This window comes from Apteryx rowi, unplaced genomic scaffold, assembly GCF_003343035.1.
Source record: "Apteryx rowi isolate R43461 unplaced genomic scaffold, aptRow1 scaffold_7, whole genome shotgun sequence".
NCBI lineage: Eukaryota > Metazoa > Chordata > Aves > Apterygiformes > Apterygidae > Apteryx > Apteryx rowi.
In genome coordinates this window covers 5,738,561-5,765,128 of record NW_020450982.1, presented here as the reverse complement: position 1 = coordinate 5,765,128, position 26,568 = coordinate 5,738,561, and the positions used below count along the sequence as shown (strand labels likewise).

Genomic DNA, 26,568 nt, shown 5'->3' with positions numbered 1-26,568 from the left:
CTATACTCTGGTTTCTCTTCAGATCGTATAAATCTTTCGCCTTTTACTAAAGATTTCCGTGGAGAGGAACAAGCACGAGTGTCAAGGAATTTTTTGAGGCTCCATCTCGGTGGAGCTACCCCTATAGCTGGTCAAAARCAGAACATGTTGGGTGATGGCAGTTTTAACTGTTGGTTCTAAARCCGTTGGTCCTAGCGGTCGCTCATGAGGCGCGGTAGTTAAAGCCGTTGGTCCTAACGGTCGCTCCTAAGGCGCGGCTGCGCGCGGCAGCTGCGAGCGGCCGCTGCTGCCGCCTGTCGCGTGCCTGCTCGCCAGCAATACGCCTCTAGAGCGCTCGCGATGAAAAGCGCAAAGCTTTTTACTTGCAAAGGCAGGAGGCTTCGAAAACATAGTCAAAAACCTGCCCCTCCCTACAAGCACGTTCTGGTCTTCATCAAAGTGCTTGTATGCCTGGGCCAGCACTGAGGTGCTCAGTGAGAGGCCCTGTGCAGAGGAGGTGGTGACAGCAGCTCCCTCTCTTCTCTAGCCATCCAGCTGCTGAGAGCCCTCATGGCCTGTGAGGTCCGGCCAGCCCTGCTGAAGGGCCTGGTTGCGCTACTAATACCACCCAGGAAGGAAGAGTTCTCATTCTGCAGTGAAACCACCCAAGGTAAAAGTGCTGAAGAAGGCACCAGGGTACACCCCAGCCTGTGGCTTGCCAGGGCAATCAAGGCCAGGTAAAGGGGTGCTTCTTCCACTGGTCCCTTGTCTCCTTCTGCAAGGGCTCATGCATTGTCCTGTCTCTGCAGGAGAGGGGGTGCAGGAAGCTGTCCCACATGGCGAGGGGAGTGGCAGCAAGGGGTGCCTGGGTCAGGGTCAGAGCAAGACCCAGCACTCCTGCTAAGGACCCAGGGCTCCTCCATCCTTCAAAAACATGAGTGACCACTTTGTGTAGYTCAGTGCTACAAAGCTCATGTCCAGCAAGGTCAGGATGGTAGCAAGGCTCCTGACACATGAATGCCATGAAATGGGCTGCACATGGTAAAACAGATGGGAGCTTGGGCCAGCTTGGACAGTGCTTGCCCGTAGCACTAGTACTAGTGTACAGGCCTTCAGAGACCCACTGAAGTCTGCCATGTGCTGGGTGAGGTTGATGAACAATTCCAGCCCTGGGTATCTCCTTCCCTGACTCAGCAGAGCAGGCTGCAGTGACCGTGTCTGTGCTGCCATGGGTGCATGTACACAGATCCCTACAGTACCACTTATGATACAAAGCCACAGGCTTCCCTGAGGCACATTTCCTGAAAAACAGTATCCTCCTTTCATGCTACCAGTGTAACCTCACCTTCTCTCCCTTCTAACACTTCATAGGAGAAGCATGTCAAAGCATCATTCTCACCTTCCTAATGTTCCTCATGCAGACCCAGCCCTGCCTTGCCTGAGGGAGCCTGTGCTGGTGTATATTCAGCAAGCAGCTGCTGCAAAAGCCATTGGGTAAGAAACTCTGGACCAAACCCACAGGAGATTGAGAAGGACCTTAGAGAAGCAGCTTCCTCTGGGTAGGAAAGGGCTGGGATGTGTTGCTCCCAGGGAGCATTCACCTCTGACACTTCACTCTGGCTAAGCACCCTGGCTCTTCCAAGGCCCCTGCACTGGACTGCTCAGAGACAGAGTGGCTCAGGAGGAGGGTAGAGACTGATACCACGCAGGAAGGTAGCAGTGCTCAGCCCCTCCCTGCTACTGACACCTGAATTGGCTTGAAATTTTATTTGCAAGGAAGTGTGGAATCCCTTCAGATCTGGCCATTTGTGCATTCACAATGTCCCCTCTGTGGCTTGGCCTAGAAGCTTCAAATGCTCTCAGCGTAGCTGGTAACCTCAGCAAGCAGTGAAACACCGTTATTTAACATCAGCCACCCAATGGAAGAACCCAGTGCCTGTATCTGACTGGAGAATCCTTACATTCAGCCTTTTGTGCTAAACTTTGTACATTTCCTATGAATTTCCTGCAATGCCCACAAGACAGTGCTGTGACAACATTTCTCCTGCAAAAGCAGATGACAGAAAGCCCTTAATGGGTTGGGAGACGTATTGAGGTGTCTTCCAGTGGATGGGCTCACAGAAGCAGTCTTGGTGGTGTTTCTACCTCTGGTCCTGGATTCTTCGTGGTCACACAGGAAACTTGCTAGCCTTTAACAGACATGCCTGGAAACTCCTGCCAATCATTTATCAGTTCGTTTTCATCAAATCTACATGTTAAATGATTGACAGTCCATGCACAGCCAAATGTTTCTTGCTTATTTTGAGCCGCTTCTGTCTCCTGTCCAATGATGCCACTAGTTGGGGACAGTGTAGAAAGAGGAGCACATCCTTTTCCATTGGGGTCTCACTAGCTCTGCACCAAGAGGCCCAGACTCAGTCCCACAGCAGCCTGGTGCAGCTGCTTGCTGTGAGAGCTGTTTGTTGTTTGCTGCTTCCTGCATGCAGGGTGGGGGCTGATGACCGATTCCATTGCAGCATTTTAGCCAAGGACTCAGTAGAAGTGGCAGCAGAGTTGATCCAGCTGAAAGTGGTGCACAGCCTGATGGTTGCTATGGGGAATCAGGATCATGCAGGCAGCCAGAGACAAGCCAGCATCTCTTTGGAGGTGAGTGTGGTGGTATATGGCAGAGGACATCATAGGATGGGGTCTCCTCCCAGAGCGCCTTAGCAGAAAGGCTCCCTGTGCTGGACGGTGTTTCTGAGCACAGCAGAAATAGGCTAATTCACAAAGGCAGGAATGACTTTTCCTTCACAAAGTAGCTGAGTTTGACCTGCCATATTGACCTGCCTCAGCACAGCCCTGCCTGCTTAACAGACACAGGTGACATCTGGGAAGGGGGAGGAACATGCTGTCAGTAGAAGGGAAGGGGCTGCTCAGTGTGAAAAGGGGTTCAGAAACCTTCTCAGTAATGCAGAGGGTCAGTGCTGCATTCACCTCAGCAGACACTGACAGCCCAGCAGGATGAACTCCCTGGCAGCTATTTCGCTGTGATCATTCTACTGAAATACCCTCTTTTTTCTTGTCCAATGAAGGTGGGAACTGGCACCGGGGGAGGGCAGTGGGGACAAGGTGAAGCTTGAGCAGGGACCCACGTGTCACACCCTCTTGGTGTGTTCATGAAGTGAAGCAGTGCTCACAAAGTGCCATCATCAGCACTGGAGCTAGAGGAGACAGCTCAAAGAATCAGTGGTGTGTGACACTGCTGAAGTTATCTGGAGCCGTATCATATGTTCAGCTCCCACCCTCTACACACAAACACACACATCCCTACTCCCTGTGCACCAACCTTCTGTTCTGTTGCAGTATTTTGTCCGCACATTTCCCTTTGTGGAGGAGCCCGTGAGGATGGCAGTAGGAGACACACTGTTCCAGCTCTTTATGGTAAACACACCTCCCTTATGGGATTTGTTAATAGCCTCAGGACCTTCTGTGGGGGCATGGGGACTGGACTTTTCACAAGAAATCTAGTCCTGAATCAGATCCCAGAGACTGGGAATGAACCAAGCTGTCCTTTTGGTAACGTTCATCTTCAGTCCCAGTGTTCAGGAAGATCAATTGCTCTGACCTCAGCCCCAAGACAGAGCAAGGAGGGATCATGGACTCCTGCTACCGCTGTGATAGTGAGACCTTGGGTGTCAGGAGGGTGGCCTAAGGGTTAAGGAGACAAGAGCCCCTCCAAATCGGGTCCCTCCTGGCTCTAGCTCCTGGGGTGGAGATAGAGTAACTGGCAATGTTGGGTCCAGAGAGGGAAGGTGGAGCAAACAAGGGGCAGCATTTTGTTCCTTGCATTGACCATCCTCACTCACCCCAAGTCTGGGTACACCTAAGTACATGTAGTGCCATTTGAGGTAGAGGGGGACTGAACCAAGGGAACTGCTTTGCTTTAGTCCAAACTTAATAGAGCCCAGCAGCCCTTTCAATCTGGATGCGTGCATGATGCAGCCAGAGCCTGGGTGCTGCTGTTTAACAGAGTTCAAGGGCTCTTAGCAGCGCTCAGCCCCACGCTGCTCCCAGCATCTACGCTGTTTCTCACAAAGCACCCAAGCTGTAAGGCAGGGGCAGCATCCCATTTGGGCTGAGGCATCCATTCTCTGACTGGCTTGGAACATGTATGTGCTGGTTGCCCAGGTCCCATTAAGGCACTAACCTTCTTTTGCTGCCTCTTCCAGGATAGTCCTGAGACATGGTACACAAAAATGGATTCATTCCAGGCTGAAATACTGGCCTCCAATAGAGTGGACATCCCCAAAGAGATGGCAAAGCTGCAGCCCACAGAAGGTGAGTGCAAAGCTGGGGTCCATCACTTAAAGGCCAGTCTCCAACCCCTCCATCTTACCCTGGCATCTATCAAGAACTACTCCATTTGAACTGCCTTCTATCCTGAAACCAGAGTCCCTGCCCCAGGGCAGGGACTAGCCCCCAGGCTCATACTGGGGTCTGGGAGAACAGCGAGCAGTGGTAGAAGGGTCCCTTTTAGATCTGGGGTGTTTGTGCTGTTGACAGCTGCATCCTGCCTCCACTGCTGGGCCTGGAGCTCATGGGGCTATTTTGTTCTTTCAGAGACAAGCCCCGGAGTGAACTGAACAGACAGGAGAGAGGGCATCAGCACTTGCCTCCCCCTGTTCCCCCCAGCCCTAGTCCTTTGCCTGCTCCTTCCCTGAGGACACGTTGCATGGGGACACCTGGGCACACAGTGCACAGAAAGGCCATGCTGGTGGCTTTGCTAAGGCTTCTTCAGAGGTAAGCTTCTGCCTTCAAAYACAGATTTTGGTGGACTGCTGAATGTGTGTTATTTTATGTGGAGTGTTACCTATTTCCCATGGAAAATACATGGAAAGTAAGATCCTGGGACTACCTTCAAATTCAGGTTAAACTCCAGAGGTACAAAGGAGTCAACAGGGCCCTTCCCACTTAGCCACTGCCCTAAGAGCTGAGCCACCACATACAATGCATTGAGCTTTGCCCAATTGCAACAACACATGGAGGCTGTTTCAGAGGGCACCTGTTTCCCCTTGCTAAGCAAGTTCTACCCAGCAAGATCCCAAAAATTAAGAGAACATTTATTTCAAATGATTTTTTATGTAAACTTTACAAGTGTAAAGACTTTAAAAAGAAACTTCCTCCAAGAAGCCAGCCCACCTCTTCAACGCCAACCAGTCTTCATGGGCTGCCAGACTTTAGCAAAGTCAGCAAGAAAAATATTTTATAAGATAGAAGTTAATTAAATCCAGGAACATTTATTTATCAAGCAAACTTCTTAAAATACTGATTTTTTACAATTACATGTAGTCCATTTTCTTTCTAGAAAAGCCAGACTTGCAGTTTTGCAACATTTCAAGCACATCTGGAACCAAAAATAGTATGTACACTAGAAAACTATACATGTGTATTTAGTTCTATTAGAGCAGACCATAGTCACTTATAAAGGGCCAGATGTTAGACATCCGGCAGACTCTCAGGTCCCCCCTCCCCAAGCCTTACAGGGAGTGTTTCTAGCAGAGTCTCTGCCATGTACCCTGATACCAGGCCATGTAGGGAGAGAGGCTGCAGTGTTTGCTGCCTTCAGGCACGCCTGACCTACACACTCTACCACATTTAAAATAGGAGTTACACAAACCACTGACATATGCAAGACATACAGAAGATTGCTTGTGAACCACATTTTGCTATATTTACTGAGGCCTCTGCTTGCTCATCTGCTTGCTGGCTTGCTCCTCCAGTTGCATGGCAACTCCCAGGGCACCTAAAGTTTCTGGAAAGGAAAACAGGARTGTCAGGGAGACTGACCTGGTAGCTGAATTCACCAGCCCCGCTGTCTGTCCCAGCAGTTCAGCAGGGCTCTGCAAGGGCCACAGAGGGAAGTAAACAGGGCAAGAACAACTCAACTGACATCAGATCATGCCTGGTCCCACAAAGCCCTCTGGGTATACTTGCTCTTTTTTCTACTCATCAAGAGTCTCAAGCCTGAGGCTTGCAAAATTCAAGCTAAATGCCACTAATCCATCCATCAAGAGCCCCAGAGGACCAGATCTTCCTGGCCTGTAGCACAGAGGGTGGCAGGACATTTACACCAGACTCCTGTTATCATGTCACCCACCTCCGCTGGTTGGTGAATGGAAGGATATTGCTCTCAGGCTGCATCCAAGATGGAAGGAGTGTTAGGGCCAGCCTTTTAGAAGAAAAATCACTACTTCTTCCTGACAACAGTTCACTTCAAGGCCATTATTTTCATCTTCATTTGGAAAACCCTCACAGGCAAATGTTATCCAGGCTGTAATGGCTTAAGTGTCATTCAAAGCCCAGATTACTGCAACAGTGGCAGAAGACTAGTAGTTATCAGCGTAGTTCCCCTTAGTCAGGCATGGACTGCCTAAGACAAGAACTCTGTTACCATGCATCAGCCAAGCTCATACATCTGCCTTGCTGCCTTCTCCACCACTGCTTCAACTAGCAGGTTCTGAAAGGAGGTAGGCAGTGCAGAGGGAACAGACAGCTGACATCCCTCTGGCACAGAGCTAGGAGACTTCCAAACCAGGTTAGAACAGCACAGTTGGAAGGATTTTGCTACACATTCAGTGATGCCCTATATTAAGGCAATCACATGCCAAACAGGTGCTGGCAGACATGGCATATGATTGTCTGCCAGGCATATCCTCATAAGTGGATGGGTCTTAAGGTCTGACATCCACAAAAACATAAGCGGAAACAGCGGGCATACCCCAGTGAATCCCTAGCACATGGCACATGGACCTGTTTAAGTCACCATTTTTTGTCCAAGGCAAAAGGTAAACTACATAACTAGCCAAAGAGACTTCAGTCCATCTGCTCTTAGAGGATATTGCTTTTGCTCAGGGGAGGGCAGTTTTCTATGGCAGTGAAAAGCAAGTGGAAGTTACTAGCCATAATCTTACTTGGTAAAGTGTAGGCAATAGGACATCTCAGGTCTGTTCCTATGATCGCTTAGTAATATGATCAGAACTGTAAGCTATTCAGAAGGACTGGGTGCTCAAACCCCCATAGATATGTTGGTATTATTTTCAGATCTTTGAAATCATTAGTGACAGTGCTAGTAGTGACATGTACCTTCTGGAGCAGGCACTATCTCAAGAAGTGCTAACATACCTCCAACACTAAGGATATTTCTTGAGCTCTCCTCTACGAAGTACTTGGCTCTGCTGACAAAGGTCTCAAGATCGTAGTCTGGTTGCTCAGTCATTCCCAAGAGGTAGTCAAGTTCAGTCATTTTCTACATTTTAAAAGAGGGACCATTATGAGAAATCAACTCTCCAGAAATACAATGAGTTTTTTCAAATCTGACACATGAATTAACAGAGCTGAGCTTCTACAGACCAGTAGCTCTCCGTGTTCATTAGCAGCAAGTGGAGGTTGCTAGTGGGAGGGAAAGGGGGACCGGCTGGCTGCAAGCACCAAAATGGTCCTGTTTAGCCACTTGGGCAGAAAACCACAGGAATAAGTTGGCAGTAAAGGAAAGGTAATACCGCTGACACCATTCTTGCATTAGAGCCCATGGCCTACCCATTAACACTTGGCTTAGACAAGGCAAGCTGCTGTCAACACACAGAGAGCATCTTAGGCTGAGCTCACCTCTTCCACATACCTGTCTCAATTCTCTAAGCTGTTCTACAACCTTCTCCTCCTGCTCACCAATTTGAATCATAGCCTCACGGAAATTGAACATGTGGGGAGAAAGATCTTCCTCCTCATCCTTGGAGAGCTGCAAGAAAGAGTCCAAGTAAGAACAGCAAGTAGTTACCAGCTTTGAGATCTGTTTAGCCCACTGCATACACATACATTGTGTTGAAGACTCGAGCCTTCTCCACTGGTCTCTGTTTCCTCATTCTCAGTCTCCATGTGATTCTGTGTTTCACCACCTCCATTGTGAGGGCTGAGCTCTTTCACTCTGCAACAGGAAGATTTGTCACTCCAACTCTTCTTTCAAGAGTTTCTGGGCTGCAGCATCACCAAGCAGCTATTGCAGTTGATCAGTGCTCACCAGGAAGCATTTAGCTTCATTAGAAAAGTTCTGCATTACCACCCCCAGAACAAGTGGAGCAGAACAGCCCCAGAACATGGGCAGAAACCTCAAAGGGCTGTGGGAAGGCATGCTGAGAGATGTTAGTCTCAGTGCCCAATCAAGCCATATTAATCTAGGACCTCTACAGTCAAAAAATGTCCAAGTACACAATGCTAATAGCCTCTGTGGAAGACTCTACTGACAATCTTCCACATGTCAACTTGGTCTTTCATGACCAACCGAAAGGACTTTCCAGTATGGAAAGAAAAGGAATAAAATCAATTTTTTCCACAGAGAGACCCTCTGTGCCAGGACAGGACTATAACAACAACAAAAATCATGGCTGATTATGTAGTGCTTGACATAGATGCCAGACACCAGCTGGGCACTTCATTCTATACTAGCGTCAGCTTCACATTTCCAGCGAGTTTCAGCCTGCACACCCCTTTCCTACAGGTTGAACTTGCCTTGTGCACTGGCTAAGAGGCCAAGGTGCCTGACTCAAGGCTAGAGTCTTACTAGGAAGCATAACACCTTAAGTCAGATGTTGCATTTTGTCCTATATTTTCAGGTGAGCAGGCATGACCAGAAAAATGCAACTTTGAATCAGGAACCAAATCTGGGAATCTGTCAAGACTCACAGTATTCCTGAATGCTTATGACAGAAATTGCCATACATCCTTTCAGAGAGTGGAGTAGAGTGCTCCTTTCCTGGAAAGGAGGGGATGGAACCAAACAGCCTTTCGTGAACAGAACAAAGGAAGGTTCTCAGGTCTGATGTGTGTGAATGTCTTCTTGTTAACATGTGACAGAAGTCACAGGCTCTGCAGCTACAGTACACAGAGCCACACAGCACAGCATCAGCAAGAAAAAATTCAAGCACCACTGACCCCACTGGAAGAGGGAAAAGCTAAGCCAATTCTCTAGCTGTTGGGACTCAAAAAATACAGACTACCATCCCTGCAGCCATGGAGTCTGCCTCTCCTTTTCACTTGCCACCCTCACTGGAGAGTTGTAAAGGCATCTACAGTAGAGACAGGGAGCCACTTACAGCTCTGTCACAGGGGTTCAAGGGATGAGTGAGACCCACAGGGAAACCTGGGGCTCAGTCTCTGCAAGTCTGCCCCAGAGGTGCCCAACACCAACCATAGGGCACTCAACCCCCACACTTGCCACTTGCTTCTTGAGGCATCTGTTCTCTCCAGGTCCTTCAGGTTTCACCCAAAGTCTCCAAGGTGCCCTACTCTATTAACTGATATCAAAGTCTATCAAGGACACAGTGTATTCTTCTGTCTCATCTGTAGGGCCAGGTCAGGGATGCATTCTTAGCACACATGTACAGATAGGACCCTGCACAGACCACTAACAAAGTAAAGGGTATGGAGAGTGCCATTCAGGACATTTTTCTGGCAGGGTAAACTCACTACAAAAAATAAGATAATCTGAAATCTAGAGTGAGACACTGCTCTTCTGAAGGAAGGAGAAGTTAGTCATGGTTGTAATGCAATCTATTATGCTCCAGGCAGAGAGGACCCAGGTTAATTGCAGAAACCATCTCTAAGATAATTTGCCCTCAACCTCTGAACTGCCATCAGGGGCAATGACAGCAAGAGAACTTTTCATCAGAAAAGCAGCTAAAACCCCTTCTGCAACAGGAATAGAAACCCCAGGTCAGAAAGGCCATTACCTGTCAGCATATCTCAGTGTGTTTAAGGTGTACTCGCACGAACTCATGCCTGGAGAAATCATTGCTATCTGCAAACAGAACAGAAGGCCTCAGTAAGCCCCACATCTGCCTTTTGCTCACATTTAAGTAGCCATATTAGGGGAAGGGTCAGAATTAAGATATTCTGTCAAGCCCATTTTCCTCTATGGCTCCTGTGAGACATGCCGATAGCTGTGAGAAGCTGGGAAGCAGAATAACAGGATCCAGTGGCTCTGTAGCCAGCTTTCCACTGGCTTTGTGTATACCTACTGTGCTACACCTCCACAGGAAGCAAAKCCCTTAGAGGGCACCAGGCTCTAGTGTAGATCCATTGTATGAAAGCAACTTCTGCAGCCCTGCTCCTACTGTGAGTCATCAGGAACTTGGGCAAAACTCACTGGTTTTTGATCACAGTTGCTATGGTCAGTTGAGGAAGAAACTGGCTTGACTGTTTTTCACAGAGAACTGAAGCTTTGTGGCTCAACATCCCCTCACTCTAGAAGGAAGGCATGCAGCTACCTGATTGCTTTGTGGTGCTCAAACAGGTGTGGGTTTGACTGTGCTGTGCACGTACTCACCATACAGGTCCTCGAGTTTGTTCCTATGAAAGAGTCTCTTAGCACCTGGGTCAGCTTGCTCTCCCGGAAAGGAGTATGAGATTTGTTCTGCCCTAGAGCTCGAATACATTCCTAAGGAAAGACAACTCTTGTGAATGCAATGTCTGCATCTCTTCTCAAGCAACTCTACAAGCTAGCAGCAAATGACTGCTGGTAAATCCAACAGGCTGGAGAATGGTCATCTCCATTGTTCTGTAAGCACCTCATAGCCTTTTAAATATACTCCAGGTATTTGACTGTCACAGTCACACCTGGCTTATCTAGAATATGAATAAACAGCCAACTTGAACAAAGTTTGCAATGGCTGTAGCAGCATCTGGCCTGACAAGAATATACTGCTTTTCTGGAATCATTCTAAATGGAAGCATGTGCATCATTTTCAGGGTTAAATACAAAATCGGGATCTTTTTCGCTGTTATTTTTCCTCTGTGCTGGAAAGAAACAGAACAGATAACCCAGGAGATAAAGAATCAGTGTGTTGATTAGCACCATTTCCTCCCTGTGTTAATGCTCACCTTCAAAGCCAACAAGCTCTTGTTGATTTCTGCCCCTTCCATCCGTGTCTGCCGATCAGCACTAGATGTATCTGCACCCCTTTCATTTCCTGCCAGATCCACCAAGGAAAATTTGCCAAGCATTTTTCCTCTTCGGCGTAGTATGATTTGGAAGCAAGCATGGGACCGGGAAGAGCTAGCATTTGCAAAAGTCTGCCCAGATGTCCTACAGCAAAGATGCAAACAAGCATTAGTATTGTGTCACAGAACACACAGCAGGTCATGACAACACTAGACAAGGCCTGAAGTCATTCATTTAAATAGTTTAACCTTCCCAGTTTTATCCTACATATTAATACCTTAAGTTTGTGTGAATTATGGAATCACCTCTGATATAAGAGCACAGAGAGACTGTTGTGAGAAGTATTTGAACCTACAGCCTTCAGCCTCCAAAATCGGGCTATTTAAGCTGCCTCTCTCAATTCAGCCAGCCTGCACTGGAATGCCTTTGTAACTGCTATTGCCTTCCATGTGTTTGGAGCTGGTACAGCACCCATGCTCCCTGGGAGGCACACCTCCAGCATTGCATCTCCATGTCACAGCAGCCCACACATCATTCTCCTAATGCATCTGTCATTACACAGTGAGCAAGCCAAGCTCCCCACTTAACAGCATTAGCTGTGCTAGCACTTTTAACATCATGGTAAATGCTCTTCTCCAGCCAAGCTGGCTTGGCACTTAAGCTTTGCTGAGCAACCACAGCTGCCCAGTCACTATGACAGAGACTGGTGACCTATAAGTTACCAAAAATCTTCCTGTGACCTTCATTATCATTTACCCCCTGAAAAGGCTGGCAGGTTCACTGTCCCACCTGCATCCCCACTGCTGGGGGAGAGGGAGGTTGTCCTAAAATACTGCTGTGGGAAACCAGAGTCTGAAAGGTTAAAAAACAAAACAAAAACACATAGTTCTTGACTGAATTGTCAGCCAAATAGCAGAGTGCTGAATGAGCTTTTATGATGCCCTTATCTGCACATGCAATGTAATACAGAAGCCAAGGAGTTCTCATTTGCCAAGTAGTGTTTCCATCATAGTTACAGCATAACCAGACAGGTAAGACTTGCTAATACAGACTCGCTGTTCACAAGTCCCTGATTAAAGACACACCAGTATGATGGCAGGAAGTGCCCCAACCACAGCCTGCAGCCAGCCTGCCAGGATGATGAGTCAAGCCTGTGGCTGTCCCTCACCACCTTCTCTCAAAGATTCTGCAGATAAGATCCCTGCATGACCTGCAGCATTTCTCCTGCTATCAGAAGAGCTCATCTGGCCTGCAGTTAAGCCAAAGCATTTTTGCAACTGTAGTTTGAAGACAGATGCTCTTCCTTGTTCTTATAAGCAACTACTTGTGCCTCTGTCAGCTAGCTGATACTTCTAAAGAGCAGATACATAGACTATGCTCAGATCAGCTGTGGCACCTGTGTGAGCAATCTCCTCACATGAATGGTTTCTTTCTGGAGAGATATGAGGACATATGGCCACTATGGAAAGAAGGCTAAGCCCATCCTTGCCAGCCTTTATTCTATAATCCTCTTGCTTTCATGCAGAGGTGCTGCTCTGCATGACAGTGCCTGCCTATTCCTAGCATCGATAGGCCTGCTCCTGTTTGAAGGCTTGAAGGGCCTAGGCTACAGACATCCATAACACGTTTTATGGACATGGAAGTGTAACACAACATGACTGTTTCCATATTGGTTTTAAGGCACCAAACCTGCAGGCACTGCCCATCTCAATCATTCTGATGACATCCTCAGCACAGCCGACTTGTTTCTCTTGGAGGCCAACAACCTGGACCTGCTGCTTGCCATCCTCCAGGACTCGAAGTTTTGCCTTCTTATTCAAGAGGTCAAACACCTGTATTCAGGCAACAAGATCAAGGCAAATCTGAATGCAGTCTCCCTGTATGTAATTTGCACCATCTTTATAGAAATCTGATACCAAAACAGCACATGTTTAACATGTCAGTTCCAGACATACCAGAACAAGATACAAATAAATTTCATTCAGCTACTTATCAAACACACAGTCAAAGAAATCAGGCAAACATTTAAAAAAACAAAAACAAAACACCCATACCTTCCCATTGTATATTTCAAAGAATGTCACATAGACTTCCAGATCCTGATTCCTGTACCTGGGCTGGCTTAGAAGGAGGAAGACGTCTTGTGCTAGTGAAACAAAGGAGAAAGCTTAGATAACTAGTTTAAAACATGTTTTAGTTGCTACTTGAACTCTTTTCAAATGTCCCTCAGCTATAAGACAGTGTCTAAGAGCTGAACAACAGGCATCCCAACCAAATGCTAGTGTAACAGTTGTTCTACCATCTGGAGAACAGCTTCAGCAGCATCCTCATCCAGGAACTRAAGACATGATTGGGAGGGAAATGGAAGCTTCTACTATTAAGGTCACCAGCAGACAGCAGTGCTTACTGATCTGGTTTGGTCAGCACAAGCACATATCTCCCACTTTGGCAGAACATTAGGATCTACTATTGCTTTTGACAGGCTTGAAGAATCACATATTTGTGTTTGAAGAGCTTCTTGTAGACAGCCTAGAAGATACTATTCCCTAAGCATCTCCATTTGCTGCTGTTTGGAAACAAAATACCAGACTAGCTGGACCTTTAGCTGAATCCAGTGCAGCCTCTCATGATTAGAAGGCTTCACATTTTGAAATTGAGCTCAAAAGCAAAAGTTTTCCTTCAGGGCCAGGTCATAACAGCTCATTTTTCAGGGACTAGCAAACAGTTGTTCTTGTTTCAACAGCCTTGCTGTACAGGCTGTTTTCACAATGTGCCTTTCAAAAGTGAAAGTAGAGGTGGCCAGGGGTCATTGTGCTTCTGTAGGCATTATTGCAAGGAGGGGCTTCTAAGAGCATTTGTTGTCTGAAAGCATTTCATATGTGCTAGGTTTTTTTGCATGTAATGCTTAGAGGAAAAAAGTCAGGACCACATATGTTCATATGCTTTCTGTCTAACAAGCTTTATGTCAGAAATGGGTAGTGTTCTGCTTCATTTAAGTCAGGGATTTCCAAACGCCATCCTTAGCTAAGAAAAAACAAAGCAGAAGTAATCAAAATTAAATGGTTCAGCCCAGCAAATGTCAACCAGAAGATATGCCATCAGTTTGCCTCAAAAGTAAATATCTTTTGATGAGTTAGTGTTAAATAGCAGGCTGACCTAGGAAGTTACAGACTGGATAAAAATATTGTTTGTGAAACACTGATAAAAACTAAATAATCATACCTCCTGCAACAAACTCCACTACTTATTTATGAAAGCACAAGTGCTTTTACTGGGAATATTTTGAGTATCTATAAAGAAACAGACCTTACTATTTAAGAAAAAACACACACAATTTTGATTCACATATCTAAAGAAGAATCAACTTACATGCAAAAGCATATATCCCCTTTGATGCATTCTGTGCTCTCCCCGAGAAGTCTCCACCCATAGTCTGTGAAGAGAAAGGCCATCACTGAGGTAAGGTGTGGTAGAAGCAAGTCAGGTTACCATATTTTAGTCCTGAGAACATGGTAGGAAGTCATTATGTATAAGCTCTGATATCATTAGGATCATTACAACACAGTGCAATTCAGGATAAATTTAGTTTTGTGCTTCCATATCAGTTCAGAAAGATGATCTAGACTATGCAAAGCAGCAGCTGCATGCCTGTAAGGCTCTGCAGTGCTATCTCTCCATAAGAGTTCAAAGGAGTTGGTCCTCCAAGCAGTAATTCATGGCCTTGGCAGTGAAACCAAACAGCCTAATTTGTTAGGAGCTAGATTTGCTACTGCTCGCAAAAACCCATTTACATGGTATCAAAACACATCCAACTTCTAGACGAGACAATACTTTTTATTCCTTTGACCAAGATACTTCAGTCCCAACAAGTATTTGGCTACTGCTATCCTGGTGACTCACTAACATTTTAATATTAAACAGGGAGTCAATTTAAAAGACACCTCAATCCCAACAAGACACATTTTCAGTCTACCAGGGCAACATTCTAGTTTCAAAGTGCACCTTATGATCCTCACACTAGTTCTGCACCCTAGGATCAGGAAGGAAAAGTAAATTCCTTGCCTGCGATTTAAATGTCTTAAGGTTGTGTCAGATCAGGGTGGGGGGAAGCAAGCAAACCAGAAACCTATTTTATTACTGGAAAAGAAAAATCTCCAGGTAGTGTGCAAATATTCGGTGACTTAATCTTGATACAGATATGTATGAATCCTACAGCTCACTGCTTAACACTAATGATAGGAACTCCTAGCCTAAAACTTGCATCTAACACTAGAAGAGAGCAAGCTAGTCTGGTCTAGTCCAGATCACTCTGATGTGAGATAAAGGTTTCTTGCAGGACAAGAGGGCAGAACTGGCTCCCATGTCATGGTGTGAGGGAAGAGAATTGCCCACTTTCCTTCCCTATAATTTCCAGAAGACAAAAAATTAAAAACAAGACAAGTTTCTGAAAAATTAGAGCCTAACACTTTTGAGACAGAAAGCACAGTCTGATTCCCTTAGAACTGGTAGACTGGAAGGAGTGATTAAAAAAGTGAATAACTACCCACTTCACAGGTAATATCAGACCACTTAATTGTCCATGTACAATATGAGTCTTATTTTTATATAGCCACTCAAGTTCTTGGAATTCCTCCAAACTCAAAATACAATATAGACAATATTTTCATCTGTCCCAGATGTAGGCTAAATAGCCCTCCTTTGCAGACAGGAATTAGGCAGAGACAGCAGTTTGATGTGAGTAGCAGCCCTGGCTCCATTACTAACACATCAGGACATCCTTGGTTCCAAATCTTTAATAAGCCAACTGTGGGACAATTTGGTATGATTTTCCTCACAACTTCAAAGGAAATGCACTAATACTCTACAGAAAAAGAGAATAAATTATTGACAATGTAATAACTCGTTTTAAGACAATAAAACCAATTCAATCTCCTTATACAATCCTATTCATTATCAGCATCTCAAGGAGCTTAAATATACTTTAGATAAAGCCAGAAAATTTGAGACCTTAGAGCAGATAACTTACATGTGTCTTGCCACTGCCTGTCTGGCCATATGCAAAACACGTCGCCTTTCCACCCTCAAAGATAGTCTGTACAAGAGGCCTAGCAGTGAACCTGGATATTCAGAAGGTAAAAGACAGTTAAGGCAAGTAGTTCACACTCTGCTTCGTCAGTTTTTGTAAAGAGACTTATGTCAATACCTTGAAAGGCCAATAAAAGCAAATTCTTAAGAAATCATCAAGGCCACACCAAAGCTAAGCTTTAGACTTTTCAGTCCATTGGTTTCCTCCAAAGAAAACATTTCACATGTACTTCAGGTAGCAGTTTTTAAACAAGGATACCATCTGGCCATAGCTCTGTGCTTTTATCTTGTAACTTATTCCCAGTAAGAAAGCATTACCTGTATACCATTTCATTAGAAGAGGATTCATCAAATGAGAAGTCAAATCTAAATGCTTGGGTTTCAAGGTATTTTGTTAGATCCACTTTCAGCTTTGGCTCATGCACCAGCAGGACACACTTGCTGGGAACAGTAATCACATCACATTCCTTTTTTAGAAGTTCTGTTGATGGAAGAGACCCTCATTTTTAACATGAATAAACAATGTCAAATGGCTCCAAGTCACAGCTGTTCCATCAGTACACTCACCTTGTTTATTTAAAGGACGTTTCCTCACACAGACACAAATCCTATGTTCTTCTATCTAAGAGAAAGATAAGAAAACATGTATAATTCCTTCCCAATTACATCCACACCTATTTAGCATTGCAGAGAAAGATTCAGTGTTCCCTCACATCCACCTTTCTACATATTGATTAGAGTACCTCTGCTACAGATCAGTTAGCCATTCATGCAAGGATTTAAGTTTTAAAGTCCATTCARTACAAAAGAAGCCTAAATTATTATAAACAATTTAACCATATCTAGCATGTTCAACATATCAGGTGAAAATGCTCCCATGCTAAAAGTGCCCCAAATATTCTATATGGGGATTAGTGAACGTTCAGTCCTTTCCCAACTTCTCAGTGACATCAATACTGCAACTAGGGTCAAATTCAAGCAAATCATTATTTTAAGCTGCTCTAGTGTGTTTTTTTTTCTTGTCCTGGAGTTTAGTGATACAGTAAGTTTAGCTATTTGTTCAGCCAAGCTACAYGGTTTTGGAAAGTACATATCCCATTGGCTGAGGGAGAAAGCAGATGACAAAACCATCTCCTGTCATGCGGCAATTTTACACAAACAGCTGGTTCTCAGCCCAGTGCAATGCAGGTGTGCAAACCACCCAGTGTTCAAAGCTAGTCAGCACCTACTTTTTTGTTTGAACTTAAATGTTACCATTTTTCAATGATCATAACACAAGGCTTTTGCTAGCCAAGAACTACTGTTCCCTGGTATTAAACAATGCCACCTCTGGAGGTGAAGATCTCTCCCATTCCTCTGCTTTTTTTCCTAGTTTTTGGCCTCCACTTTTGCTCCTCACTTTTTTGACCTAGTTTAAAGTTACTCAATATTTAACTTATGAATGGTAATATTTTCCATTACAGTGCAACGATCTGCTTTAACTTATTCATACATATACCTACAACAGACTAAACTGCTACATAACAGGCTCTGCCATTTACAAACTGAAAAATACTGATACCACCCAAAACATTCCATGATAACTGTAAGTGCAACCTCTTAGCTAGCGACATACACAAAGTAATGCAAGGCAGCTTAGCCCGAAACAGGAAAGAGGTAAGTGACCTCACATTTACCACTGGGTGCCTCAGAATCACAATATCCACACAGAATCTCCATGGAGCAATTTGCTCATATGCCAAAACCTTGAGTACAAAATAAAGTTAGAATATGTACATGCTGCAGTCAGTGGCCTCAATATTTACTTACTGGGTCAGTTATAGATATTGGTTGGCAGTCCAAAGTTGCTCTGAATTCTCTGATCATCCGTGCAAATTCCCAATTTGGACAGCTGCTGTCAAACTCCTGCATGAAAACCCATGAACATGAAGGGAATCAGTCTGCTAGAAGGTAAATAATCTGCCATAGCAAAAAAATGCCAGAGCATACTAAACATAACCAACTGTACATAGCTAGAAATTCTTTTACTTGAAGGCTGCAAGATTCAGAATTTTCTGGATCTAGAAATAATCCATCCTTAAATACAGATTTGCAAAAACAAAGCCTGGCATTCTATCTTTCCACTTATGTCCAAAATGTTTTAGTTTAACTATAGGGATATACTATCCCATAGAATCTCCCCTTACTAGTGTATTGTAAAGAATACTCCACCTGTGCACGTTTTGTCCTGATTTCACTGATCTGAGCTCTCTTTTCTTCTCTCTTGTTTTTCATTTTCTCCATCTCTTTCACAATGTTAGACCTTCTCCGAACTAGATAAAAATCAAAATGTTTCCTCAGATTAAGTTTTCATTCGATACATTTTAAGCACAAAGTGTTTTACAAATATTTTCAACTTTGCCAGGTTACTGAGACACTAACTTGTGCAGGAAACAATCTTCTTCAGGAGGATGAACTTCATTCATTATATAGTGCTTCTTTCCCAAAGCAGATCTGCCAACTACAGAAGCTGGCTAGCAAGCCACACTATTACTCTGAAGTAAAGGCAGTATTTCTGAGGAGATTTTCTTTTAATAGAATTACATATTTAAAATAAATATACTCAAGATTTAACTTACTTAAAGACTTAACTTTAACTTGCTGTTAAAGCCACCTTTTTGAAGCATTAGCCTATGAGTGTACAAAGCAGCAATCCCTGTGATGTATTACTGACCAGTGTGTCAGTTCTTATCCACTGCTCCCCATTACCTGGGTTTGCTGAAGAGCTCGTTCTAGCAGGAGGCAGATCCTCTATATTTCCATTTACATTTGTCAGTGAGGGTTCTGGGGCACAGCTCAGCCTGCTAGCCCTGGTTCGGCCAGCTGCAGAAAGAAGCCAGATCAAAGACAATAATTAGATCCTAAAGATCAAGAATAATTTTATAATTTGTAAAGCCCCATTTGAGAGAGGAAGGGAAAGGGATAATAAGGCTGTTAATAAACCTTTAATCTACTCTAATTCATAAGCAGTCTAGCACTCCAAGAACAAAAACTATCTCAGTCTCACTTAATAAAGTAATATCCTCTTGAGTAAGATTTTACCCCTCCCCCAGCAGACAGTAAAGATCCCCAGCTTTGAGAAAGGAGCATCAACTGCTATTCAGATCAAGCTCCTACATGGGGAAGGATACAGAGCATATTGTCAGCAGTATTAAGACACTTCCCTCCCCATTCTAGCACTGCAAATGCCACTTTATGCTGTTAAACAGATACTATATCCAACCACGTGCATGACTGCAGCTCTCTGGTTAGTAAAGCATGTCTTCCTTCAACACTTATTTCTGAAGTCCTTTGAGAACCCCTTCAGGAAGAAGCCTTGGATATTTATTTAGTCAGAGACCTCTTAGTCTCCCTTCTTTTATATACGAAGGGGTGGGGGGAGAGTTGCTCCTCCTCCTGGACTTACAGTTTACCTAATTAAATACATATTAAGTATCTTGCTTCATATTAGCAATTCACTGGGTCCTTTCTCCGCTCACCAGGAATTGCTGAATTGTTTCTTGTTTGCGTAGAAGTGCAGGGATCCACCTCCATCTCATTTTCCTGGAGGCTGCCCTGAGACTCTGTGATAATGGACATCCTGGTGGAACGGCCACGCAGAGCTTTGGAGATACAAACTCAAGGTCAGCATTGTGCATCAGACACTCTGAAGTTTGCAAGTAACCATGTGCTCATAGAAGTATAGAACAGAGGGGACCAAGGTGTGGTTAAAAGGACCATTTCCAGATCTCAGGTGCATTAAGAAAGTGCAGGACGAAGCAATGCTGCAAAGGTAGATGAGTAAAAAGCGATCATGAAATATACCACTAGAGAAAAGCAAACAGTTCATTCCAGATTTGCAGCTCCAGTGAAATTTCCTTCCAGATAGCACTAAGGATTTGCTACTACAGCGTTTCCAGAACCTCAATAACTAGGAAGAGGCAGTTCAAATCAGGGAACTGGGAAGCCCTGTGAAGCTTCACATGGGCAGGGCTATGGATTAACTATTTAATGGTGACAATAGTATTGCAATCTAGCAATGAATGTTTCAAAGGCTCTATCACTAATTTTGCTGCATAGAATACAGAGCAAGTTATCTGAGGAAGCTCTAAGGGAAAGTCAGGATGAAAAGACCTTATTTCTGATGCCTTCCACACCTAAAGGGAAAACTTGGGGGCAGCATCATGCCTACCACCACGACACCCAAGCACTGATGGTCTGTTTGTGCACAGTGGGGTGGGGCACAGCTTGATGACACCGAATTCAGCTAAAAGCCAGACACTATAGTAAATCTTTAGAAAGGCTCATTTTGCGGGCAATCTCTGTAGTCACATATCAAGGTATATTTCTTTCCCTGACACCAAGTCCCTGCCCAAAGTCCCTTGCAAAGCTTCTTGATGAAGGGATCAGAACATGCATCTCAATGTAAGGAAAGCAAATCTGATATGAAAAATCTGAAGTGCAATATGAATATTAGAACTACCCTCACCTCTAACAATCACAAGAATTTACCCAGAATTAATCACTATGATTTCCAAGGAAATGAGATTTGTTTCAGGTCAAGGATTAATTCCAATTCTGGATCAAATTCCTTACAGCTGTGCCCATGAAATTCAGTGTTCATGTCTTTATTAACTCTTTACCTGGAATCTTCTGCTCAGGTGCAGAGACATTAGGTGTCACTGCTGCAACTTTAGGGACAAAAAAGAATCAGTTTCATTATACTCAGAGATGGCATTTTATTCCATTTGCTTTTGTCACAGATGCCCAAATCTGATCTCACCACAAACTCAGCAGCATTTTTTTCTGGAATGAAACAGTGCTCCTGGACATGTATACCAACCGAAGGATTTGCTGCATCTAAATGGGTTTGTTTCAAGTCATTCTTGTACAAGAAGATATACAGCATCCTCCAGAACTCTTAGAGTCAGAGAACTTAGGCAGTATCTGTTTCTCAGTTAACTCTAAAAGCACTATTTACTTCTGCTTCTCCCACCTCCCTGAGGAGCTTGATGTAATACACATTTCATAGTGAGATGGAGTGAGACACCTCCTGAGCTTTATTTAGTCCTAAAACTGAAATCTGAAGCCAAAGTTAGCTTTCTAATTAGAGCAGCATGGAGTTTGTAACAGGACAGATACTCCTTGTCACTCATGGGATTTAATAATAATATTTGAGGAATACTGAACACATTGCTTCTCTTGTGTACTCTGAGAAGGTCTTCAGGGACAAGTGTGCCTGTAGCAAAGGCAACAGGCATTTCAGATTTGCAACTAGAAACTACGCTTCAGGAAAGCAGTGACCTCTAATAACATTTTTTTTCCTCCATCAGTCAGTGACTGGATTAAAAGCCCTTTATTTCTCCAGTCGGCTGTCCATTTTCATCAACTGACCTGTCCACAGATGGTCACTGCTTTACCACACCACTTTTCTAGCCAGTTCACAAATGCATGGAGAGCTCTCTGGATCTGAGGAAGATCAAGATGATCTAGTACAGAATGATGTCGGACACATTAAGTTTCTTGGACTACTCCTGTCTCTCAGAGGCAAAGGGATCTGTACTGTCTTCTTCTGGTACCATGTTCCCTCTCTTGCATCACATACAAGAAGGGTCAGACAAAAACAGCAGTTACAGACCAATTGCATGGAAAAGCACAAGTTCTGGCAAGCGATACACTGTAAGAGAATCATTAATCTGCAACTGCTAAACCTCAGCATCACTCAAGTGTATTACAAATAGACCTGTAATGCTGCTGCTTTCAAATCACAAAAAGCCCAGAGAGTCAATTAAAAAGCTAACAGAAGATAGAGAAGATGGGAGGGTTTTTTTAACTCCTGACACCTCAAGAAAAGGAATTCCTCAGCAATCCCATGCTTTCAGATGTCTCTACCTTCTGTGCTGACTTTGCTCAAACTATTTGTCTGACAGACAATCAGTGAGGTATAGCACACCAGCTAACATTTTGGCTGCCTAGTCTAAAGTGTCTTCAGGAATAAAGCTCTAATTATTGTCGAGGGGACTATTTGAAGAGGAGACAACCATTTGTCATGACTATTTCTTTTTACCCTTTCCGTTCTCACTTTGAGATTTCTCTTTATCTTAATTACTGTCACTTACCTTTTGTTGTTTGTGGCATTAGCCAACCTCCACGTGAAACTTAACAACTCATTGCAACAGGAACTGTCTAGTGACATTTAGAAGGGAAGAACTACAACAATGCTGCAGAAGAGGGCAGCACATCAACAAACCCCAGCTCACAGGAACAAGACAGCAATCTGCTGGCAAGGGTCTGCACTCAGGAGTCTAAAGYGTTTATATGAACCAGTATGCTCAGAATACTCATTTATTAGGGTGCCTAACTGAGCAGCCTTAAGATGCATTAAACTACAATACTATGGCTAAAACTGAAGACCACCTCTATTTCACACGGTTATAGCAGAGGAAAGAATATTTTCTCACCTTCACGTGGAGCAGGAATTTTTGAAAGGGTTGTTCTACGTTTCTGTTTCTGGTGGAAGGAAAAAAAAAAAAAAGAGTGCTGTAAATAATCAGAATAAGCCATAAACATTTAGCACAATGCTAAGAGACAACATTAACACAAAAAGGATTTCTGATCAAAGTCCAACTACAAGCCAGAACACACAAGTTAGAGACCTCAAACTTTGAAACTGACGGTATTTATAACACCTATTTTCCAGCCTGCTGCTGTTGACACTTAGGAGAGACTAAAGTACTTAAAAACACTTACCTGTACAGTTATATTCTCTTGCAGAGGAAGGTTCTCTTTCACATCTGCAGCAGGTATTTCTTCTGCTAACTCAGGATTTATTGTTATCACATCGTCAATCTCAATCTACAACAGCAGAGGCAAGATTTTCACAGAATGGAATATTGTCACTATCGCTTAAGGCAATTTTTTTTTACATTGACTTTCATTACAGGCAAACAAATCTGACTCACTGCTTGCCAAATGTTAACTTAAGTTGCCTTGACTAACAAGGCAGTAGTCCATATTCCATTTGAAGAGTCTCATACATCTAAGTGTACTAGAAGAAATGTGCTAGTTAAACCATTTACCCTCATCTGCCAAACACCACACGGCTCTGCAGGAGCCATGGAGCACTTCTGAAGAGATAGGCAAAGCACATTTGGCATCAACCTCTTTAATCCCTTACAGCTAATCTTAGTAAATCTCAGACACTCTGACTTCTGTGCTAGGAGAGTGTTAAGAGTTTACTGTGCAATTGCGCTTGCTGAAATAAACCTCAAGGAGCTACTTATACCTTGGAAAATGAAGAATTCGGCATTTAATCCATGACAAGTCAAGTCAGTTCACCTGCATTTTCCCTCGCTATTGCAAGCAAGTGATTTCACCTAAGGCCAGCTCCAACCCTCTGCATGACCCTCTGGTGAAGTCATAATCCCACGTTTACAACATTCTGCAGCTCTGGAAAAGCACCCTGTCACAAACAGCCGCAGGGCAGGGGGAGCAATGGGCAGGCAGGCAGCCAAGAGCAACCTTGAGCACAAAAGACAGTAGCTCTTGTTTTGGTTTTTCAAACCTAAACTCGTAGAAGAGTTTGAAAGCACATGCACGCAAAAATAATTTGGGGTATCACAGCAGCTTACACTGGCATTCACCTACAACCAAAGCAACACAAAAAACACACCAGGATGTTCTTAAGTCCTGAAATAACTTTCGATTTATTTGATTAAAAAAAAAGTCCATGCAAAGAGCAAAAACAAGCAAGTGAGCCTCTGTAAAAGGTGTTACACCACATTCTTATGCAAGAGAGGTAATTATAAAATCTGATTTTATACAAAATCTATAAATACTTAATCAGAAAGTGAATCAGCTCAGAAACACATTTATGTGGACAGTGCATAAGAGAATTTGCTCCTGTGTTTTGAACAGCCTCTTTATAGAAACATTATCATAATTACACACACAATTTACTCAACAGTTATTTTTGCAATGTTGCATATTTGAATGTAGCATACACACAAATGGTGTAAGAGCAATTCAAAGAACTAGCCAACAACAAAAGATTTTAACTAAACTCTAAAGTGCATATGCTCCCAGAGTAACTGGCAGGACAAACACATTTGCTCACTTTCCAAAGGAGATTTTGTTAAGTGGCAGGTCTTCAGCTGCATCAACCTCAAGAGCCCTGGATTCCCACCTCCCCCCACCAGCTTCATACAGTATTTTACTTTACACTAATGTAGAGGCTTTGGAAATCAAACTTAGTTCTCTTAATATACCACCTTAGCAATCACACTTTCCCTAAAACCCATAGGCTTGTCCTCGTACAAGGAAGATTTAATCTGACTTGAAGTAAAGTGAGGAGGGACATGCAAACACAGCAGTTCTATCACCAGAGGCTCATATCTCATTCCCTACATTTAACTAGGACACTTTTGACTAGCGCTGTCCAAGCGATTCAACTCAGTCAATGCCATTATTACCTGTATTCTAGCCCAAATCATGGTTAATTCCCCATCTGTTGTTCTGAAGCATATCTCTGTGCAAAGTTCTCATTACAAAAAAAACCCACAAACAAATAAACAAAAACAATAGCTTTAAGAAAAATATAACAGTCCCTAGAGAGTAAGACACAGAGGAACTACAGAACAGAATACTGCAAATCTAGCTGGGAGCGTTTCAGAATTCTGGATTCCAAAACAAGTGGGATAAATCTGCTTTATAGCTAAAAGACCTCGAGAGATGTCCCATAAATTCTAGATATTCTTCCAGGTCCACCATGACTTGTGTTTTACTGTTAGGCTACAAACAACACGTATGATAGGTCAGAGTATCAATCCCATGTTTACCATGCAGCTAGGAAGCCTTAAGGAAAGCTTGAAGGACACTTGAGGGCACCAAATGCCAAAAGGAAGTCCCCAGAGCTGGGCAAATTACAACTCTGCAGCATTCAAAGTTACCAGCCAACAGCAGGAGCAAGAACCCAACATCCCTCCCACCTGCTCGCTCGGAAAGATTGAGCGCGCTGTCCCAGTAAGGCTCCACAGCAGCCACAGCTCACGTGACTTGCACATATCTTACCTATACACGTTTATTTTAGTGTTGTATCTACACAACCAAGTCAAATAAGTATAGAGGTGCGCTGGTCCCGAACCACCTACAGCGTTACGGGAGAAAGCATTACTCGTGCGAGGGCCCACGCAGCACCCAGAGCACCAGACAGGACGGGCGTTACAAAGCGCCACCTTAGACGGACGAACAACACGAGAGCTTTTCAAGTTTCGGCCGCAGCCCGAAGCCGCAGCAGGTAGAAGCCGGCCGAGGCACGGGACTCACCTCCTTGCCCTTGATGGTGCCGCCCTCGGACCACTCCACGGACACGGAGCAGCGCTCCACGTTCACCGTCTTTATCGTGGCGTTGTGGATGAGGCCTAGGAGAGGGCCGAGGTGAGCGCCGCGACCCCAGAGGAGCACGCGGGCAGCGCCGCGGGGCCCAGCTTCACCCCCTCCCCTCCCCCCCGGCCGAGGCGCCCCCGCCCCTCACCGTTGCTCCGCTGGATGTTGACGACGCGGCCGGGGCAGATGTGGCGGTAGAGCCGGGGGTCCATGGCGCGGCGAGGACGAGGCGAGCGGGCGGCTCCCAGCAGCGGCGCCTCCCGCCCCAGCAGCCAAAGCCAGGCCCCGGCAACCGCCGCCGATTTAAACACCGCGCGCCGGGCGTGCCGCGGCGCCTACCGGGAAGCGCCGTCGCGGGGGACTACGCCTCCCAGCCTGCTCTGCGCGCAGAACGGACTACAGCTCCCGGCATGCCGCGGGGCGGCTGGGCGCGGGCCCGCGGACTAAAGCTCCCAGCAGGACGGGAAGGGCCGCCGCGGCTCCTGAGGGCCAGGAGCATGCCGGGAATTGTAGTTCGGCGCGGCGGCGGCGCTACGAACGTGCGCGCGGGGCCGCGGGGCCGCGCAGGGACTCGTCAGCAGGCCGGGGGGCGACGCAGGGAGGGCGTGAGCGGGGCGGGCGTCGCCTGCCCCGGCAGCCGCCCCCGGGGGCACCGTCTCGACAGGCGAGGGAGCCCCAAAGGGAGCGTGATCTGCCGATGCCCCCCCGGCCGGCGGGACGGGCGGCCCCAGGCCGTGCCCTGTCCCTGCCCAGCCCGCCGCATCCCGCTCCTCCCGGGAGGTATCGGGAGAGCACGCGGGCAGCCCCGGGGGAGCCGCGGGGCAGGGGACGGGCCGCGGGGAAATGATTCTGCGGGGCGGGGGCCGGGGCCGCAGGGGGGGCGCGGAGCTGCGGCCTGAGGTGACCACTGGGACCGAGCGGACCTGGAGGGGGGGGGGGATAAGAAATACATCGATCCAGGAAAACATGCAGCGGTTGAAATAATGTTCTGTTTTTGACCAGCTATAGGGGTAGCTCCACCGAGATGGAGCCTCAAAAAATTCCTCGACACTCGTGCCTGTTCCTCTCCACGGAAATCTTTAGTAAAAGGCGAAAGATTTATACGATCTGAAGAGAAACCAGAGTAT

The 26,568-nt window shown here is 45.3% G+C and overlaps 2 protein-coding genes and 2 non-coding genes across 7 annotated transcripts in view; 2 read left to right on the top strand and 2 right to left on the bottom strand.

Annotated features, from left to right (window-relative positions):
* Positions 1-21,236, top strand: part of ARMH1 (armadillo-like helical domain containing 1) — a 26,573-nt gene extending 5,337 nt beyond the window's left edge. Inside the window, exons 6-13 of the mRNA XM_026086899.1 lie at positions 527-649; positions 1,401-1,473; positions 2,496-2,625; positions 3,325-3,402; positions 4,191-4,299; positions 4,582-4,761; positions 19,561-19,701; positions 20,821-21,236. Coding sequence (XP_025942684.1) covers positions 527-649; positions 1,401-1,473; positions 2,496-2,625; positions 3,325-3,402; positions 4,191-4,299; positions 4,582-4,604 — 536 coding nt within the window. The 3' untranslated portion in view covers positions 4,605-4,761; positions 19,561-19,701; positions 20,821-21,236. The remainder of the gene's footprint in view (positions 1-526; positions 650-1,400; positions 1,474-2,495; positions 2,626-3,324; positions 3,403-4,190; positions 4,300-4,581; positions 4,762-19,560; positions 19,702-20,820) is intronic.
* On the top strand, positions 3-117 carry LOC112976089. The gene has a single exon (XR_003256872.1). It is a non-coding gene; the product is annotated as a U5 spliceosomal RNA (small nuclear RNA).
* On the bottom strand, positions 5,149-25,778 carry KIF2C (kinesin family member 2C). 4 transcript variants are annotated; one of them, XM_026086897.1, is made up of 22 exons: positions 25,590-25,778; positions 25,382-25,476; positions 22,808-22,912; positions 22,519-22,567; positions 19,558-19,680; positions 18,788-18,901; positions 18,251-18,351; positions 17,849-17,944; positions 16,607-16,661; positions 16,358-16,520; positions 15,981-16,071; positions 14,324-14,387; positions 13,009-13,100; positions 12,644-12,786; positions 10,894-11,098; positions 10,340-10,450; positions 9,744-9,811; positions 7,834-7,942; positions 7,640-7,756; positions 7,144-7,267; positions 6,119-6,156; positions 5,701-5,773 (listed from the first exon to the last, which is right to left on the bottom strand). In XM_026086897.1, the coding sequence occupies exons 1-21, from the start codon at positions 25,651-25,653 to the stop codon at positions 6,152-6,154; spliced, it is 2,094 nt and encodes a 697-aa protein (XP_025942682.1). In that variant the 5' UTR covers positions 25,654-25,778; the 3' UTR covers positions 5,701-5,773; positions 6,119-6,151. The 4 variants fall into 4 exon arrangements, with proteins under 4 accessions (XP_025942680.1, XP_025942683.1, XP_025942682.1 ...); XM_026086895.1 differs by lacking the exon at positions 6,119-6,156 and having other exon boundaries at positions 5,149-5,773; positions 25,590-25,777; XM_026086896.1 differs by lacking the exons at positions 5,701-5,773; positions 6,119-6,156 and adding an exon at positions 6,173-6,391.
* Positions 25,779-26,453: 675 nt separating this feature from the next.
* Positions 26,454-26,568, bottom strand: LOC112976094. Its single transcript, XR_003256877.1, has one exon. It is a non-coding gene; the product is annotated as a U5 spliceosomal RNA (small nuclear RNA).